A 16,818-nucleotide genomic window follows, 5' to 3' on the forward strand; every position below is an offset into this window, starting at 1 on the left:
TTACAATCTAGAATAGACAAAGTTGAACTCAACAAACGGAGGAGAGAAAGATAGAGTGGTACCTCAGGTTACATACGCTTCAGGTTCCATATGCTTCAGGTTACATACGCTTCAGGTTACAGACTCCGCTAACCCAGAAATAGTGCTTCAGGTTAAGAACTTTGCTTCAGGATGAGAACTGAAATCGTGCTCCTGCGGCGCGGCGGCAGCAGGAGGCCCCATTAGCTAAAGTGGTGCTTCAGGTTAAGAACAGTTTCAGGTTAAGAACAGACCTCCGGAACGAATTAAGTACTTAACCCGAGGTACCATTGTACTCATCTCAGTACAGGGGCACTCAGTGGGCAGGTTTTTCAGTCCTGTCCCATGGATACTTGCTTCCAAGAAGGTTGCCTCAAGGATATAGAACTGCACACTAAACCCACCCCCCGAAATTTGGGGAGCCCTCTGTTCAGGGATTTGGCGGTTGTGAAAGCTTTTGTACACTAAGCATCATCCTCGTGATTATTAGGGATCAGGCCCTAAGGAATCTCCGTGGTCAAAGGCTACAAATTAAAGTTCAGTTGTGCATGCTTTTGAAACACTCTGTTTTGTGGCAATCGATTGAAGATTTGCTCAATAGACACATGCAGGTCTGGCTGCTATGTTGTTCTGAATACATGGCTTTGCTGGATGCTAAGTTTGCCGCCATGTAAACACATTCTATTTGTATCCTTTTACTGCAGACAACAGACAGGAGAAATCGGGAGCCACTCCTATTCGGTACTTTACGGAACAATGATGGAGAAACACGTGGTAACTTACCATTCGAAATTCTATAAGATCAACCGGATGGATGAAATGAACACGCGGTATTACAACAGCCGGGAGGACACCATGGCGTTCTTCCAAAACTTGGAGACAGTCAAAAGTGAAGAAGAGGTATGTGAAGATTACAAATGTGTGTGTGCGCGCGCGCACACACACACAGAATCATCCATTCACACACACTTGTGTGTGTATAAAATGTTACAAACTATTGGTCTGCTTTCTGTGGCATCAGATGGTTGTTGAACCGAGAAGCATGTTTGTAAACGTATTCTCTTCTTGAAAATATAAAATTATTCCAAGCAGGTCCTGGCCAATACATTTTGGTGCCTGAGGCAAACCACAAAATGATGCCTTCCTCACCAGCAGGGAAGAAGGGGGTGAGTGAAGATGTACGCCAGGAACATCTGCTGCCAGTGTGGCTCCTGCTGCCTGAGGCGGTCGCCTCATCTTGCCTCGTGGCGAGTCTCGATTGAAAGGCTGATTTGACTAAGGATAGTCAAAAAGTTGGTCCACTTGATGATTCCTAGGGTAGAAGATGTCATGTTGCACATGGGTGTAGGATTGGGGTAAGGCTGTGGTGGTTTGAAAGTGGTGTATAAGCAATTTCAGTAAATGAATACAGTTGAAAGCAGTTGGATTAGTTGAGGGAGGCGACAGGACTGAGAGCTTATGGTTTCCGTATTGCCTGTGTGAAAGTTTTCAAAGGATTGAAATAAAAGGTGCTATGAGGTTTCAAGGTGTCTTACAGTGTAAGACCACATGATTATGACCATATGTGATTATGTCTGTTTTGAAACCAGCAGGAATGTTTCAGACCATGTGGCCTTGTGTTTGTGTTAGAAAGCTGTACACTGGTACCTTGGTTCCCGAACTGCTTAGTTGACAAACAAATTGGCTCCCAAACGCCGCAAACCTGGAAGTAAGTGTTCTGGTTTGTGAATGTTTTTTGGAAGTCAAATGTAAGGTTTTAAACATCTAGGCAGTACCCCCATGTTTTATTGCTGCGAGTGACCGGACAAATCCTTGTGCGTAAATTTGGTGCAAAAAGATTGTGCAATCTAAGATTACAATTTTTAAGGTTGCTGGTAGGAGGTTTATTTTGTACATGCTCGGTTGTTTCAAAAGGCAAAGGAAGTAATTTTAAAAGATCTTTGCACTTGGCTAATTGTGAAGGGTATCTGAAATTAATCTCATACAAGGAGCAATTGCACAACTTTCCTCTAGGTGGAAGTCTCCTCCACGTTGAGCACTCCACAAAATATCGTCCTCCTTCTCCTGTCCACTTTTTGCTATATTAAAGGGAATCATGCAGGAGCAGTGATGGCAAATTTCACCTGTGGTTTTAATTAGTTAAAAATAGGTTTCATTAAGAAAAGAAAAAGCCCTGCATGGTTACTTCCAAGTACATGTATTGTGTTTGGATCGTGGTATTGACTGCTAGGTTTCAAACTGTATTTCGTATATATTTCCCTTCTACATACAGCCGCATTTGGGTCAGAACTTTCATATTGCTTAAATTGAGGTTGGGGCGATAGAACAGATGTGTGGGCAAGAAGGGAAAACACAGAGAACCCAAGCGTAGCTGTCAACTTTCCCCTTTTTAAAGGGAAATTCCCTTATTCTGAATAGGATTCCTCGCAAGAAAAGGGAAAAGTTGACAGCTATGAACCCAGGTAAGCGCTGCACTCCTGAAGCTTCTCACCACTTAGAGAAATTGGAAACAGTACTTTTATGCACACAGCCTGAAAAGCATCCTGATAAGCTTGAACACTGACCGCTTGGCAGATTGGCTTTCCAAACCATGCAGTTACAAACTTTAGCCAGTGCTATCGCTAATTTGCAGACCCTTCAAATCTCCCTTTTTTCTAGGGACAGTCCTGGATTTACAGAAGCTGTCCCAGTTTCCAATTTGATCCCAGAATGTCCCGCTTTCCCATAGGATGTCCCTATTTTTGTCAGAGAAACGTTGAAGAGTATGGTTGTTGTTGTTTAGTCATTTAGTCGTGTCTGACTCTTCATGACCCCATTGACCAGAGCACACCAGGCACTCCTGTCTTCCACTGCCTCCCGCAGTTTGGTCAGACTCATGTTTGTAGCTTCGAGGACACTGTCCAACCATCTCGTCCTCTGTCGTCCCCTTCCCCTTGTGCCCTCCATCTTTCCCAACATCAGGGTCTTTTCCAAGGGAGTCTTCTCTTCTCATGAGGTGGCCAAAGTATTGGAGCCTCAGCTTCAGGATCTGTCCTTCCAGTGAGCACTCAGGGCTGATTTCCTTCAGAATGGATAGGTTTGATCTTCTTGCAGTACACGGGACTCTCAAGAGTCTCCTCCAGCACCATAATTCAAAAGCATCAATTCTTCAGTGATCAGCCTTCTTTATGGTCCAGCTCTGGGAAAACCATAGCTTTAACTATACAGACCCCTCAGCCAATAAAGCGAGATGAGTGCCGCAACCCCAGAGTCAGCCACAACTGGACCTAATGGTCAGGGGTCCCTTTACCTTTTTATATTGGCCATTGCCCAACTTTAACATTTAACATATGTAAGAGATTTCCACCCCTTGTTTTGATGTCTCTGCCCTCCGCCCACACCCAAGTCCCTTGCATCTCCTTGCATCTTTCCCCCCTCTCCTCCCTTTTCAGATCTGAGAGGGACAGAAAACGACAGAGCAGATGGCTTGCAGCAGAAGTTAGGAACTGCTGAGGTTGATGCTCGCAGCCCTGGCCCATTTGAGAATGTCAGATGAATTATCTTCCAAGCGAGGCTCTGCCCATCTTCTCTGCACCTGTTTCGTGCTTGTCACAGGGCCATCACGTTGCTTCCCTTATAGGTCCGATCGAGTTTGCCGGTGGATTCCTTCCAGCCGGCAGCATATCCATGCCTTCCATAGCTAGGTAGTTCTGGCTGGGCTGAGCAAGGCCACTGAATGAGCCCGGCAAAATTTCCCTAGCAATGCCCCAAACCTGCCCCCAATGCTAAAACATCCCCACCCCACCCACCCCAAAATGGGTCTCCTTTCGAAAGGAAAAGCTGTCTGGATCGCTGGTTGCTTGTGCTTCTTAGCCTCATTCCTTTGGCACGTGCTGTGGACTCTCTTACTAAACCATGGAAGCAAGAGAAAGACCGAAGTATCTGCAGACAGACAGGTAGCTGAAGTGCTTTTGAGGAGGGGGGATGCATTTCAATAGCAGGCTTGCCGTTTGATACAGAGTCAACTGTTGATAGTTCGCAAAAACAGGTTATGGTGTCCAGGCAACATTCTCTTTATACGCTTTAAACGTTTCCCTAAGTGTATATTTTCTTTTGGGCTTGTTGTATTTGAAAAACTGATAAAAATGCAGTTTTAGAAACTGGAAGAAGGGGACGAAATAGAAGTGCAAGATGATGTATTCTAGAGTTATATATCATAATAAGTTGGTGTAGAATTCTAGGCCAGTGGCATATTTTGTCTTCACATTTTGAAACATTGCATCCTTCCGCCTTCATGGCCATCCTAAATTCTCATTGATCCATGAAACATCCTCTAGTGACCTCTGCTGGGAGAGACAATGTTTGTAGTTAGCTAAACTGTTACTTGTACTGTTACATTATCAAGTCAACCCACTATTTGAACCCTCCATCCGTTGGTCTGCATGTTTTGGTCTCCTGCGTTCTCTCCCCTGACTTCTCCTCGGACTTCTCCATTCCAACAGGCAAATTTCCATTATTTTACCCATTATTCGGTAGAGAGGTCACCATGTCTTCTCTTTTCCCTCCTCATTTCCACAAGCAGGAACAGATTTCCCATAGGATCGATTTGTATTTGATGATGGCAAAACAATGGTTTTATAGATGAATGCATATATTTATTTTTATTCCTCAGTTAAGGACTCAAAGCTGGTCTTGGCATGCGTAAGATTATTCAGTTAGGAAAAAAATGGTAAGCATGGTTTCGCTCAGTGGTGATGGAGCGGAGCAAATATAGGTGGAATAACCCTCCTCTTTTGCGATCAAGTACATAGCTTGGAGATGCTCCTTTGCCCAGTGTTGTCACTGGAGACACAGCTGGCCTTCCAACTTTGGCTGGTTCACCAGTCATGGTTGTTCTTGGACCAAGATAGTCTGAAATCAGTAACCCATGCTCTGAGGACCTTGCACTTGGATTATTTTTTTATATGCCCTACATAACGCTGACCCTAAATGCTGTTTGGAAGTGGTGAAGAAAGTGGCTGCCTGGTTCCTCATTGGAACAGCCGAACTGGAAGGTGTAATACCTATCCTAAATGAGGTAAAGGTAAAGGGACCCCTGACCATTAGGTCCAGTCGTAGCCGACTCTGGGGTTGTGGCACTCATCTCGCTTTATTGGCCGAGGGAGCCAGCGTACAGCTTCCGGGTCATGTGGCCAGCATGACTAAGCTGCTTCTGGCAAACCAGAGCAGTGCATGGAAATGCCGTTTACCTTCCCGCCGGAGCGGTACCTATTTATCTACTTGCACTTTGACGTGCTTTCAAACTGCTAGGTTGGCAGGAGCAGGGACTGAGCAATGGGAGCTCACCCCGTTGCAGGGATTCGAACCTCCGACCTTATGATCGGCAGGTCTTAGGCTCTGTGGTTTAACCCACAGCGCCACCCATGTCCAGCATCCTAAATATTATCCTATATAATAATAATCATTTGTTACCTCTGGCCTGTCCTCCCCAGCCACTCTGGTCGGCTCCCAAACAGAATATTAAAAACATGATAAAAAATCAAACATTTAAAACTTCCCTAAAGGGCTGCCTTCAGGTGTCTTCTAAAAGTCAGATAGTTGTTTATTTCCTTGACATGTGGTTGGAGGGCATTCCACAGGGCGGGCGTCACCACCGAGAAGGCCCTCTGCCTGGTTCCCTGTAACCTCACTTCTAAATGCACTGGATTGGCTGCCTCTGGGCTACCAGACCTGGTTCAAGGTGCTGGCAAGGCCCTAAATGTTCCAGGTATTTATAGGAGCACCTTTTCAGTGCCAGTCAATTCAATCCTTATGATAAGCATCGCGGCACTCCAAGATTGCACAGTATGGGGATGGATGAAAAAGTCTTCACTGTGGTAGAATTCAAATTTTGGACTAGGTGGAGAGGTATGGGTTTCTTTTGTTTTGACTGACAGATCCAGTTTTTAATCGAGAGCCAGTGTGGTGTAGTGGTTAACAGTGGTAGTCTCGTAATCTGGGGAACCAGGTTCGCGTCCCCGCTCCTCCACATGCAGCTGCTGGGTGACCTTGGGCCAGTCACACTTCTTTGAAGTCTCTCAGCCCCACTCGCCTCACAGAGTGTTTGTTGTGGGGGAGGAAGGGAAAGGAGAATGTTAGCCGCTTTGAGACTCCTTAAAGGGAGTGAAAGGCGGGATATCAAATCCAAACTCTTCTTCTTCTTCTAATCACAGTGAAATATTATTCCGGGGCACCTCCTATAATCCCTAGGGAGCAGGACTAGTAGTCAGGATGGTGAGTGTTGTGGTCCATGAACATATGGTGACCCAGTTTGAGAAACATTGAATTTCAACCTATAGCCCATTTAGCTCGTTATTGCCTGTATCAGTTGCAGCTCTTCTTGTGATGTGGGGAGTGACAGATGCCAATGAAAATGGTTTCTGTGAACCCCTCATGGTTGCAAAGAGGTTTATCCTTCAGGGTTGGAAGGATAAACTCCCAGCACCCACCACTCAGCTGGTCTGAAGACCTTCCTGTCCGTTGCACATTTGAACGTGTCTAATATATGTATTCTAGAAAGTTGTTTGCCGGTTTGTTATGCGTTTGGACACCCCTTAAAATATAACCAAATTTTGCATGATGGTTTCTGAGACCAAGGAGAGGCTTCTGTAAATATATGGTAGTTGGATGCCACTTGGAATCAAGATGGCAGAATGAGCCATTCAAAACTGCACCCCTTTTTGTGTGTGTGTCTTAGAATTCCCAGGCAATGCTACATATGAAGCTGCTGCTATCTCATCAATCTCATTTGGCTATCTATCTGGGCACATGGACTACTAATAGTAATATATATGTCTAAGTTAGAATTGAGGGAATACTTTTATTGCTAATGTGATCTGGCAATATTTCTTCCCTTGTTCTTTTGTTGTATTTGCAAAATATAAAATTATTATTATTATTAAGTAAGGGGCTGAAAAATAAAAGAGTCACATTTGTTTTATACAGTGGTACCTCGGGTTACAGACGTTTCAGGTTATAGACTCTTCAGGTTACAGACGCTGCTAACCCAGAAATAGTACCTCGGGTTCAGAACTTTGCTTCAGGATGAGAACAGAAATTGGGCGGCGGCAGCACAGTAGCAGGGGGAGGCCCCATTAGCTAAAGTGGTACCTCAGGTTAAGAACAGTTTCAGGTTAAGAATGGACCTTCAGAACGAATTACCGTATTTTTTGCACCATAACACTCACTTTTTTCCTCCTAAAAAGTAAGAGGAAATGTCTGTGCGTGTTATGGAGGGAATGCCTACGGGTGGCATGCCTACGGATTTTCCTCCTCTAAAAACTACGTGCGTGTTATGGTCAGGTGCGTGTTATAGAGCGAAAAATACGGTAAGTTCTTAACCTGAGGTACCACTGTATTTTCTTTCTAATTCTGCTGTGTTATGGCTTCCAAATTAGGCTGGAACTGTTCTGTGGCTGCTATTACATGCAAACCTTCCACCCATTTTGATATTTATTGCACCTTCTTGTGCCCATCCAAATTTCTTGGAGAATTCTGCCATTTCCATATTGATTCTGTGGCATGGCTTATATGCTGAGCCATATAAGAAGGGGCATTACGAGATCATTAACTATGGCTGTATCCTAACTCCAACAGCATTTTAATTTTTGATGGCTTCTCTGCAGCAGTGAAGTAAAAACATACTCTCCACGTGTCCCGGTTTTCCAGGGACAGTCCTGGAATTACAGAAGCCACCCTGGTTTCTGATTTGATCTTGGAATGTCTCTTTCCCCCCTTTTTCCTCCCCTCCACGTCTAGGATAACAATTAAAAATGGTGTGTGTAGTTACAAAAACAGAATCCTATTTATACGGAAAATAAAATCCCTGCACCAAATGAATGAAGTTGCCATATGAATCCCTTCCTATAATTTTGAAGGGAAAGGTCATCAATCCACTTTAAATTCTTTAATTGTGATGCTTCTGCAGCTAGCCATTTATTAGGAAATGCAGGGAGCGTTGATTCATTTATTGTAAATGGAGCCCTATCATCATCATCATCATCATCATCATCACCATCATTTTCATTATTGCATCCTGCCTTTTTCCCTGACAGGGAGTCAAGGCAGCTTACTGCTAAAATGTTGTTGCATGTGATATTTCCTCTCACGCATTTTTCTTTACAACAATTCTGCAAGGTAGGTTGGGCGCCGAGGTTGTAATTGGCTCAAGGTGACCAATGTAGATGTGTATATGACAGGGGTCTGCAACCTTTAAGAGAAGAAGAGCCACTTGGACCCGTTTCCGAAGGAAAAAAAAACTGGGAGCCGCAAAACTCGTCATTATAAAAATAACTTTTTTGTCACTTTTTTATTATTTCTTTGTTTGACCCCTCAGAATTACTCCTCCTCATAGAAATAAACGTTAAATTAACAAGTTACCTTTTTGTGTGTGTGTGTGTTCTTCATTCCCCTTCAAAACAGTGACCAGCGTACATGCCCCCTTTCAATGCAGTGACCAGCGTACATGCCCCTTACAATGTAGCGGGCGGGAAGGTGACGTCGGGACGGTGCGTTACTAACGCACGCACCGCCCCCATGCGATGTCACAGCCAGTGCAGCGCCCGCCACAGTGGGGAGTGTCAGGGCGCACAATGCGCCTCCTCCCCTCGCTAGTATCCGCCCCGGAGCCGCGACAAAGAGCCACATGCAGAGCCACATGCAGCTCCGGAGCCGCGGGTTGCAGACCCCTGGTATATGATGTCTTTGTGTGCGGTGAGATCAAATGTGGGAGAAACTTCCTGATGAAGAATAGGGTGTTCCCTATATTCATCAGAGCAATGTTGGGTGGGTAAATAAAAAATAAATGCTGTAAACCAACCATTTGAACCATGGGTAGGCAAACTAAGGCCCGGGGGCTGGATCTGGCCCACCTTCTAAATCTGGCCCGCAGATGGCCCAGGAATCAGCGTGTTTTTACATGCATAGAATATGTCCTTTTATTTAAAATGCATCTCTGGGTTATTTGTGGGGCATAGGAATTCGTTCATGTTTTTTTCTTCAAAATATAGTCCGGCCCCCCACAAAGTGTGAGGGACAGTGGACCAGCCCCCTGCTGAAAAAGTTTGCTGACCCCTGGTTTAAACCACCCAACTGTAAGCCACCCAACGTGGCCAACAAGACTCAAAGAAATGAAATCTGTCTCAAAGGCCCACGTCGTGAAAAAGAGAGAATGTGTACATTTTGATTCAGTTAAGTACAGCTTGCTAGAAAGGCAGATTGTGACACAGGTCCCAACATATGCGCTTGTCAATCAAAAGAAAGACGAGTTTCTCACATTGCTTGAGGCTTGGCATCTGTTTCCTCTTACATGTCGCACTTGCTATGTGTTAGCCACTTGTCTGCTGAATAAAAATAAGATCTAAGAATTTGTTAATTAGTCCCGCCAGATCTGGATGTCTGTGTACGAGCACTTCATTACTCTCTCTTTTTATATTACTCTTTATTCTTATCTGGTTACAGTCAACGACCTTGAAGGAAACCTGACCCCATAGCTACATTCCAAAGTCACAAAGGGTAGCACAACATTCAGCAAATGCCATTAATTCCTTAATTAATGTGTGTGTGTGTTCTACGAGCCATGATATTTTCAAACACTGTTTCTGACTCGTGCCAATCATAGAAATGTTCCTTCTGGAATTGCATCTTGTAATATTAACTTGTTTGTGTTGGATATTTATGATAGACAGAAAGGGCAATGAACAGTGACCACCATTGACCAAACTGTATTTAGTGATGCCACAGAAATGTGTAGTTCAGGCATAGGCAAACTCAGCGCTCCAGATGTTTTGGGACTACAACTCCCATCATCCCAAGCCAACAGGACCAGTGGTCAGGGATGATGGGAGCTGTAGTCCCAAAACATCTGGGGCCCCGAGTTTGCCTATGTCTGGTATAGTTAATCAGTTTGGAGGCCAAAAATGACCAGTTCAAAATGACCAGTCTTTTTGTACAAATTTTTTATGTTGGGAGAATTGCATCACAACGTTTGGAGAAATGCAGATGTTAAAAACTAGCATTGATATATTTGATACTTTATAGAATTACTTACTCAAAAATAGACAGACCCTGCCCACAAGGAGCTTACAATCTAGAATAGACAAAGTTGAACTCAACACACGGAGGAGAGGAAGATACAGCGGTACCTCAGGTTACATACACGTCAGGTTACAGACTCCGCTAACCCAGAAATAGTGCTTCAGGTTAAGAACTTTGCTTCAGAATGAGAACAGAAATCGTGCTCCGGCGGCACAGCAGCAGCAGGAGGCCCCATTAGCTAAAGTGGTGCTTCAGGTTAAGAACAGTTTCAGGTTAAGAACGGACCTCCCGAACAAATTAAGTACTTAATCCGAGGTACCACTGTAATCTGTTTTTTAAAGAGGTTGGTCCATATCCATCTTCGTCCTAAACTAATACAGTGTTACCTTGGGTTAAGTACTTAATTTGTTCGGGAGGTCCGTTCTTAACCTGAAACTGTTCTTAACCTGAAGACCACTTTAGCTAATGGGGCCTCCTGCTGCCGCTGCGCTGCCGGAGCACGATTTCTGTTCTCATTCTGAAGCAAAGTTCTTAACCTGAAGCACTATTTCTGGGTTAGCGGAGTCTGTAACCTGACGCGTATGTAACCTGAGGTACCACTGTACATTTCCATGTGAGGATTAAAATGATACGCATGGCACAACCACGTACATTGTAGTGGCAGTGGGAAACGCCCCATATTCACTTTTACGAGAGTCAAGGGACCCCTATGTTTTCCTGCACGAGATCGCTTTGTTTATTTAAAGAAACAGCAGATATATCCACACCACTAAAGGCCTGACTCTCATTTGCATTGCAGTACTTCTGGCAGCCAAAAGAGACCTTAAAATGAATTTAGCTCTCGTTTACACCCACTTTAAATCCCTTTTACGTTGCCAAAAATGAAGAGGCTTTTATATACAGTATCTGAGAATGTCCCTGGCCCCTCATTGAATGGGTTAGTCTCATTTCATCCATCATTTGTATTTTGGTAGAGTGATTCTTCATGTCATGTGACTGGTTTATGTGCCCATGTGGAAGAGCTAGGTCAGTTTTCATCTGTTAATGATAATATGGGTTGGATGTTAGCAGTTGGTGTGGGTCTCTTCTCCCAAATTATGTGTAGCTTAAGTGTCAAAACTCTGAAAGCCTTTGAGCAGCAAGGCTTCATGTCATTGTAATTTCTATTTCTTAATGCACCTGAGTCTTCCATTCATGTTTTAAAATAATTGGGTGGGGTTTTAAAATTCTTTATCCTCAGACATATTTTTTTTAAAACAAATTTCCATCAACGCAGCATATTGTGATGCTGAGTAAATTCAGGAAAATAGTATTAATTGCTATGGATTTGGTGTTTTTGAGTGTTAGCTGCAATAATCAGCGCATTCCTGGCAGCTTAGTGTATAGCTAAATTTCAAAAATGCAAAATGTTGTGCTTGTTTTCTACAGAGAAAACTATACTATCCCTTTAATTCACTTGAATTGATTTTGTGTACTATGGAGAGTTTCGAATGCTTAGGATATGACCACAAACCCTCCAACATTTCCGATTAAAATAGGGACGTTCCAATTCCATAATGATTATTTTATTATTTATACTCACACATCTTATTGGGTTGTCCCAGCTTCTTAGAGGAAAAGGTAGGATATAAATGAAATAAACGAATGAGTTAACATACCCTCCAACATTTCTCGGATGAAAACAGGGATGTCCTATTTCACAACAACAACAACCAACATTTCATTATTTACACTCCACCCATCTGAATGGCACTCTGGGCAGCTTCCAACATATGTAAAAACATAATTAAACATTTAAAAGCTACCATACAGGGCTGCCTTCAGATGCCATCTAAAGTTACTTATCTCCTTGGCTCAGGCGTGTTGCTTCCCACCTGCCCATGTTTTAATTAAATCTTATGTCAAGATTTGATTGCCAGTCTGGTTAACTTTTGTACATGGAATGGGGGAGACATCCTTTCCTTTGTGCCAGGCAGCGAATTGTCTAGGGTGGGGACCCACATGTCGTGGGGAAGGAGGGGAGAAATTGACTTTGCCATGGCTACTGGTACATGAACAATGAAGTCTGTTAGCAAACAGAGGAAGGTAAACTGCTCTGAGTTAGGCTTCATGAATGCCAGCATCAAATAGAGAAGCAGTCTGTCAGGAACTTGGGAAGGAAACATTAAGGTTGCAGTGACCTCCAGTGGTGAAAAAATATCCTAAGGATTCGTTGACATCTGAAGCCATGCACGGAACAGGAGCGAACTTTTCAGCTGTGTTGGGGATTTTCTGACCCGAGGCTAACAGTGGAGCTTACTTTCAAGTAAATGTGTATAGGATTGTACTGCTGTTGTGTTTTCGTGTGATTGCTGGTTTCACTTTTTCTTTGAGTCTTGTTTTGTGCAGTGATCCTGGGATATATGATTTTAAAAAGTATAAACTTACATCAAAAAACAGTTCCAAATCCAAAGATTGAGATTGCTCTGAATCTCCTGACTTCCCTCCATCCCTTCCATGGGTCCTAACGATATTATTTACAACTGCATATCAATACTCATCCAAATTTTAAATCTTTCTAAATTATCCATGCTTTCCATTACTTTGCAAGTGTGGTTAAAATCCTGCTAATGTTTTAACCTGCTTACAGTGGTCTCGTAAATAAATTATAAACTTTTCCCATTCCTTGTGAAAGTTCTTGTCTTATTGGTTATTTTGGTTTTTCGTTGTGTTTTGTAAACTTGTATTCTTTTATTTGATTTTGTAATCCATTTTGAAAGGTACGTGTAAAAGCATTAGTATGAATTAATCAGTAATAAACAGAACACCAAAGACTGACATCAGCACCCAAAATTCAAGTGCTTCGGAAATATCCACTAATGACACCAGCCCTGCCCCCCTTCCAATACCAGGCAGCTGTCTGAAAGCTGACCGCCATTTAAATTACCCACAATGCCCGCAGGATGCTGTCACTTCATAGCACTGCTGAAAATATACCGTGCCTTCTGTGGTCGCTTAATGTGGGGATGTTTCTTGGTCTGACCTTTTCTGCAGTTAAAGAAAATGTTTATATTATTCCAGCATACACCTGTATATAGGGAGTAAGAAACAGCAGAAAAAGGTTTAACTTCATGAGAAAACAAATATTATTTTTCTTAATATAAGCACATGTGGGTATTTTGCATTGGTTGGAAAGCTAATGGAAGGAGATGTCTGCCTGTTTAAAAGCTTTTCGTTCCGTCCTCCAGTCAGTGTAGAAATTCAGGGCAGTGCACAATTAGATAGATCGGATATGAAATGCAGAAATAAAATAACAGGAGGCAAATCTTAAAACGCTCACTAAGTTATAACAATGTATCTGTGAGGCAAGTTTCTATGGGGAGAGCTTTTTAGAGACAGGTTGCCACTACCAAAAAGGTCCTTCCCTTTGTTGCCACCAGTGCCAGATTTACGTATAAGCTATACAAGCTATAGCTTAGGGCCCCACTCTCTTGGGGGCCCCCTAAAAATGTAAAGAAAAAAATACAATTACTTTGATAAAATACATATTTTGTTATGTGCAAACACATAAAACAGTGACAGTTTGTTGTTGGCAAGGGACAGCTGGACATATAAAGGGCCCCATTACCTTCAGTAGCTTAGGGCCTCATCAAACCTAAATCCAGCCCTGGTTGCCACTTAGCATAATTCTGCTAAAAGTGCCTGAGGAAGGGTCTAGATCTGGGTAGGATGATATGGGAAGAACCTGGCCTTCCGTTTTTTGTTTTCCCTGTGAACAGAAAGAGGAGAAACTGCAACTTCCAGCCCACAGTAAATTGCAGCAGTGATGCAGGTGAAATTCAGAGCCAAAACAGAGAAGTTACCAGCTAACATGGACTGTGTTGCCCTGCCTTGCCATTTAGGTAAAAAGCATCTCTGTGCCGTGCAAAGTTGTGTGAAGGGTTTCATTGCAGTTTGTGTGCTAAGGATAAAGATAACTTGACACACAGTCAGGAACAAAACTAGGTGCAGCTTTAATTGCAGGGGTGTGTGTGTGGGTGTGTGTGTGATGTAAACAGCAGTCATAGGAGAGTCCAAGTGGTTGTGGGATCACAGGGCATGAGGGGGGAGAGTTCAGTCCTTCCTCTCCTTGCTATGGTTCTGGCTAGCAACAAGCTGCTTTTTGCATCCCATGGGGGGTTCAATTTTGACTGGGACCACCCTCCCCACTTCCAGGTTACTGCCGCATCCTGTTTGGCCCTGAGGGAACGATCTGCACATTCATGCAAATCACCACTTACCTGCTGCCAAAGGCAAGTGAACATTGCTGATGGACAGGGACGACTTGCTGTCCTTAATCTCCTTGTCCTTTTGCTTGCATACTTTCATTTATACATCTGTTCCCTCCTCTGAGTAAGAACAGCCTGCCTGCTCCACCTCCCAGGTCTTTGCAATGTATGTCTTTCCAAAAAGAACATCTCCTGCAATTTAGTCAATTGATTTAAGTAGGGTAGTGCCATTGCAGGCACAAGGAAGAACAATGTGTGATATATAATATGCAGGGGAAACTTTAATGCTTTTGTTTGGTAGATAACTTGATCAGGTATAATAAACTAGATTTTCACTGAGCTGGAAAAATAATAATCCATCTATGGCTTAGCAGGAGAAAGGATTGCATGACTCCTGTTTCCATGCATAGTGAGAAATCTTGCTTTCCACTTTTGTCTTGCACTGTGGATGGCAAGAATATTTTGATCCAAATTGGTGTTTTAACCTCATAAGTTCTGGTGAGGAGACTTGAACCCTTCCACTTAACTTCCAAGTGACCTGTCAAACTGGGCACTTTGCTTTCATCCCGATTCCAATACCAGAAGTAAACTAGACAAGAGGAGGAAAATAAATTCCCTTAAGCAATGGAAAGAGAGTGGAAAGACTGCGCTCCTCTCAGCCATGCCTCCTCTCAGCCATGGGAGCCAGCGTGGTGTAGTGGTTAAGAGTGGTGGACTCGTAATCTGGTGAACCGGGTTCGCTTCCCCACTCCTCCACATGCAGCTGCTGGGTGGCCTTGGGCTAGTCACACTTCCTTGAAGTCTCTCAGCCTCACTCACCTCACAGAGTGTTTGTTGTGGGGGAGGAAGGGAAAGGAGATTGTTAGCCGCTTTGAGACTCCTTAGGGTAGTGATAAAGCGGGATATCAAATCCAAACTACTACTACTACTACTACTACTACTACTACTCTTCTTCTTCTTCTTCTTCTTCTTCTTCTTCTTCTTCTTCTTCTTCTTCTTCCCAACCTGATGTTGCTGAAAGTAGACTCTCTACCTGTAAACTCTACCTGTCCAAGGAGAAGAATCATTTCAAATATATGTGGCTACCACAATCACATCTCATTTTGCCATAACGCCACCATGGGCAGGCTTGTAGTGTGCATGCCGGCTGTTTTCACCTTCTTTTCAAGGTTAATAGGTTAAAAATAGAGGTTTGCAGAATCCAGCTCTAGAAACTGTCATGCAGAGCTTCCAGTATCTTCTCGGCTAGGCACACCACACCTGCTTACTGCCTGAGCAACCTGTCTTCAGGGACTCCCTGGAGATCACGGTCACGTACAGATTAAGGATGTGGCTTTGAGGTCCAATTAAATGCTTCTCGTGGGCATCTAGAAATAGCCTGCCTACTTGTTGGAAATTGGAAAGCAGGGGGAAACGTGACTTGCGCAGATGCCAGGAGGAAAAGGTGGCAAATAGAGTGCCCCTTGGATGAGCTAGACATGTGCTTCCTTCCATGTAGGGTTTGCGCAGTCGTAACACGGACATCAGGTTTCATGTCCATGTGAGAGATAATGGACCTTTGAAGAGATGTTGACAGCGTTTGTGCATCATGGAAATTTGGAAACCTGTAGCTGTCAACAGAGCAGCAGGTGCTGGTGCAGCAGAAACTCCAGCTTCTGATTCGGAAAGTGGTGGTGTAAGCTTGTCGTTGAGTCCTGTGTGTTCCGGCGAAAGTACCCTCCATGCATTTGCCTATTTTGGGCCGTTACTGTTTCCATGATGACTTTTCTCTGCGTGTTGTGTTTTCAAAACCATGAAAAACACCTGAAACCATGAAAAACCCAGCAAGTAAAATTTTAAAGAGAGGAAAGATATTTATCCCCAAATGCTTTCTCTCAGCATATTCGTGTTTGTGTGTATGTGCATGTGTGTGTGAGAGACTTTTATTAGCCATTTTCCTGCTTAAATCTTGCCAGCAGAAGGGCGAAGTGAAAATCAGCTAAACGCTTCCTGCTTCAGAATTGCAATAACTTTGCTATAATTTGAGATGTGTGGTGTTGTTGTTGTGTGTATGGCAGAGGGCCTTCTCAGTGGTGGTGCCTGCCTTGTAGAACGCCCTCCCATCAGATTTCAAGGAAATAAACAACTATCTGACTTTTAGAAAACATCTGAAGGCAGCCCTGTTTAGGGAAGTGTTTAATGTTTAAATGTTTTATCATGTTTTTAATATTCTAGTGGGAGCCACCCAGAGTGGCTGGGGAAACCCAGCCAGATGGGCGGGGTATAAATAAATAAATAAATTATTATTATTATTATTATTATTATTATTATTATTATTATTATTATTATTAACAACTATTGTTAAGAACGTTCCATGCCATCTCCTCTCATGTCCTTTCATTCTCTCTGTTTATTTCCTTGACATGTAGTGGGAGGGTGTTCCACAGGCAGGCGCCACCACCAAGAAGGCCCTCTGCCAGGTTCCCTGTAACCTCACTTCTCACACTGAGGGAACCACCAG

The 16,818-nt window shown here is 43.4% G+C and overlaps 1 protein-coding gene across 1 annotated transcript in view; it reads left to right on the forward strand.

Moving 5' to 3' along the window:
- MYLK4 (myosin light chain kinase family member 4) overlaps positions 1-16,818 on the forward strand; it is an 84,289-nt gene that overhangs the window by 18,395 nt on the left and 49,076 nt on the right. The window contains exon 2 of the mRNA XM_082234359.1: positions 723-918. Within this exon, the coding sequence (XP_082090485.1) occupies positions 723-918 (196 nt within the window). The remainder of the gene's footprint in view (positions 1-722; positions 919-16,818) is intronic.

This window comes from Podarcis vaucheri (genome assembly GCF_965113315.1).
Source record: "Podarcis vaucheri genome assembly, chromosome: 8".
Taxonomy (NCBI): domain Eukaryota; kingdom Metazoa; phylum Chordata; class Lepidosauria; order Squamata; family Lacertidae; genus Podarcis; species Podarcis vaucheri.